This window comes from Etheostoma spectabile, chromosome 5 (assembly GCF_008692095.1).
Source record: "Etheostoma spectabile isolate EspeVRDwgs_2016 chromosome 5, UIUC_Espe_1.0, whole genome shotgun sequence".
NCBI lineage: Eukaryota > Metazoa > Chordata > Actinopteri > Perciformes > Percidae > Etheostoma > Etheostoma spectabile.
Window position 1 is genome coordinate 12390520 of NC_045737.1, and position 1926 is coordinate 12392445.

General features: G+C 42.5%; 1 protein-coding gene across 1 annotated transcript in view; it reads left to right on the forward strand.

Moving 5' to 3' along the window:
* The window catches only part of LOC116689371 (uncharacterized), a 4492-nt gene extending 2686 nt beyond the window's left edge, over positions 1-1806 (forward strand). The window contains exons 3-4 of the mRNA XM_032515906.1: positions 157-189; positions 996-1806. Of these exons, the coding sequence (XP_032371797.1) occupies positions 157-189; positions 996-1702 (740 nt within the window). The 3' untranslated portion in view covers positions 1703-1806. The remainder of the gene's footprint in view (positions 1-156; positions 190-995) is intronic.
* The last annotated feature ends 120 nt before the right edge of the window (positions 1807-1926 follow it).

A 1926-nucleotide genomic window follows, 5' to 3' on the forward strand; every position in this document is an offset into this window, starting at 1 on the left:
CACCACGCTCTAACCAACTGAGCTAACCGGCCCTGGCACTCAGATGAACAAAGTCATGTACATAGTTCTCTCTATCTCTATCTATCTAGAAATCAAAAAGTAACACAGAGCAAGTTTCGTTTAAGGTAGGCCTACTGAACAGAAAATGAAAGTAAGTCAGATTAGAGAACGAAAACGACACTACTGACGGTAAGGATTGTGAATTTAAGCCTACTAGTTAATGTTAAATCACAAACTTAAACGAGCTTATAGGCAATTAGATTTAAATAACTTAACCAGTAGGCTACACAGTTAATTAACTATAGCCTATAGTAGAAGACAGTTAAAGTCCGTCTTTTACCGTGTCAAAGGCTGACTTAAAAGAATTTCTGTGTTCTTCTGCAAATCTAACTGATAGGCTATTCTTCCATTCAGGTGGCAGTTTGTCTTGGGTTATAAGCATAGACTGCAGGCCTATACAGTCCATGGTTATTAGGGTAGGCTATTGATTACTGAGCCTTACGCCACATTAGTATCCAGGCCCACATTAGCATTAAGCCTACATAAGTTTGATGGGTTAACTCCAACTTAACTCTTCTAACTCGTTTAACTCTAGTTATAGACGAAAATTGGCATTCTATTAACCTAGGGTCACAGATGATTTGAGTATCTTAGTCTATCTGTGTTTTCTTACGTGTCTAGGCTGTTATCTGACAAATTCTGTGACGATTTGAGTTTAAAGTTGGCTACAGATGAAAAACAGACAGATGTTATATAGACTGACATTTTTCTGCTGTTTCTAACTATATTGGCAACTTTTGGTAGCCGCTGCTATCAAAATACAATGTGTGGTGAAGTAGGCCTAGCTTATACATTTTTTTTTTATACAATATAGTTGAAAATCCTAATTGGGACACTAAATAGTATAGTTCATGGGTCACCAATCATGGAAATTAACTCTCAATCTCTCATGAAGTTGTTATAACATGGTGCCATTTTTGCATTTCATCTCACAGAGCTGCTGTTCCTGAACAGCACCCCTTGTAAAACCAAGATGTCGCTGCCTTTCTTTGGCTGGGAGGTGACCTATGATGACGACTCTCCTCGTGTGGAGCTGGTGGCGTCTCAGGCGCCCAAAGACAGTGGTGTCTATACCATGTTTCATGGCACCAGCATTGCCAATGCACGGCTCATCATTGCCAATGGCTTTCAGCAGTCATCAGGTGGGATGCTGGGTAAGGGCGTGTATGTCAGCCGTGATAAGAAAAAGGCGGAGCGTTATCCTTTGAAAAATGCCCTTTCCGATCGTGTGGTCCTTGAGTTACGGGTGCACGTGGGCCGTGTCAAGCGCATTGACATTGACAACCATCCTATGCAGTACACCTGGAGCACGCAGGGATACGATACTGCCTGGGTGCCTCCCAATTGTGGCATGAAAGCCGTGCCCAGTGGCCTAGAGGAAGATTGTGTGTTTGATCCCAAAAGAGTGAAGGTAACAAGCATTGCAAAGGCACCAGACACGGTGCTGTCAGAGCTTCAGCAGCTTCTAGCTAACAGTCTAAGGAATACTGGCAATGCAGGAGATGGCAGTGCTGTGGATGTGTGTTCACTGTGTAAGAGAAAGACCCAGCAGGCTTCTCCGCACATCAAGCAACCGTGTTGGGGCTGTGGGCAAAACATCTGCACTCTCATGACCAAGCATGTCTGCCCAACTAGGCCCTGAGAGGGCATAAGGGCCTGAAAAACAAGGAACCAACAAGGATCCACGTCTGTATGGCCTTCTAATGGGATGGAGGGAAAACTAAAGCTAAAGTTTACTAAAGAGTAGAGTTAATAAACGATTAATCGGGTTTGAGTCATTGTTTATGATAAAAATCCTAATGATTCCAGTTTCTTAAATATGAATATTTTTCTACTTTCTTCACTCCTCTGTGACAGTAAACTGAA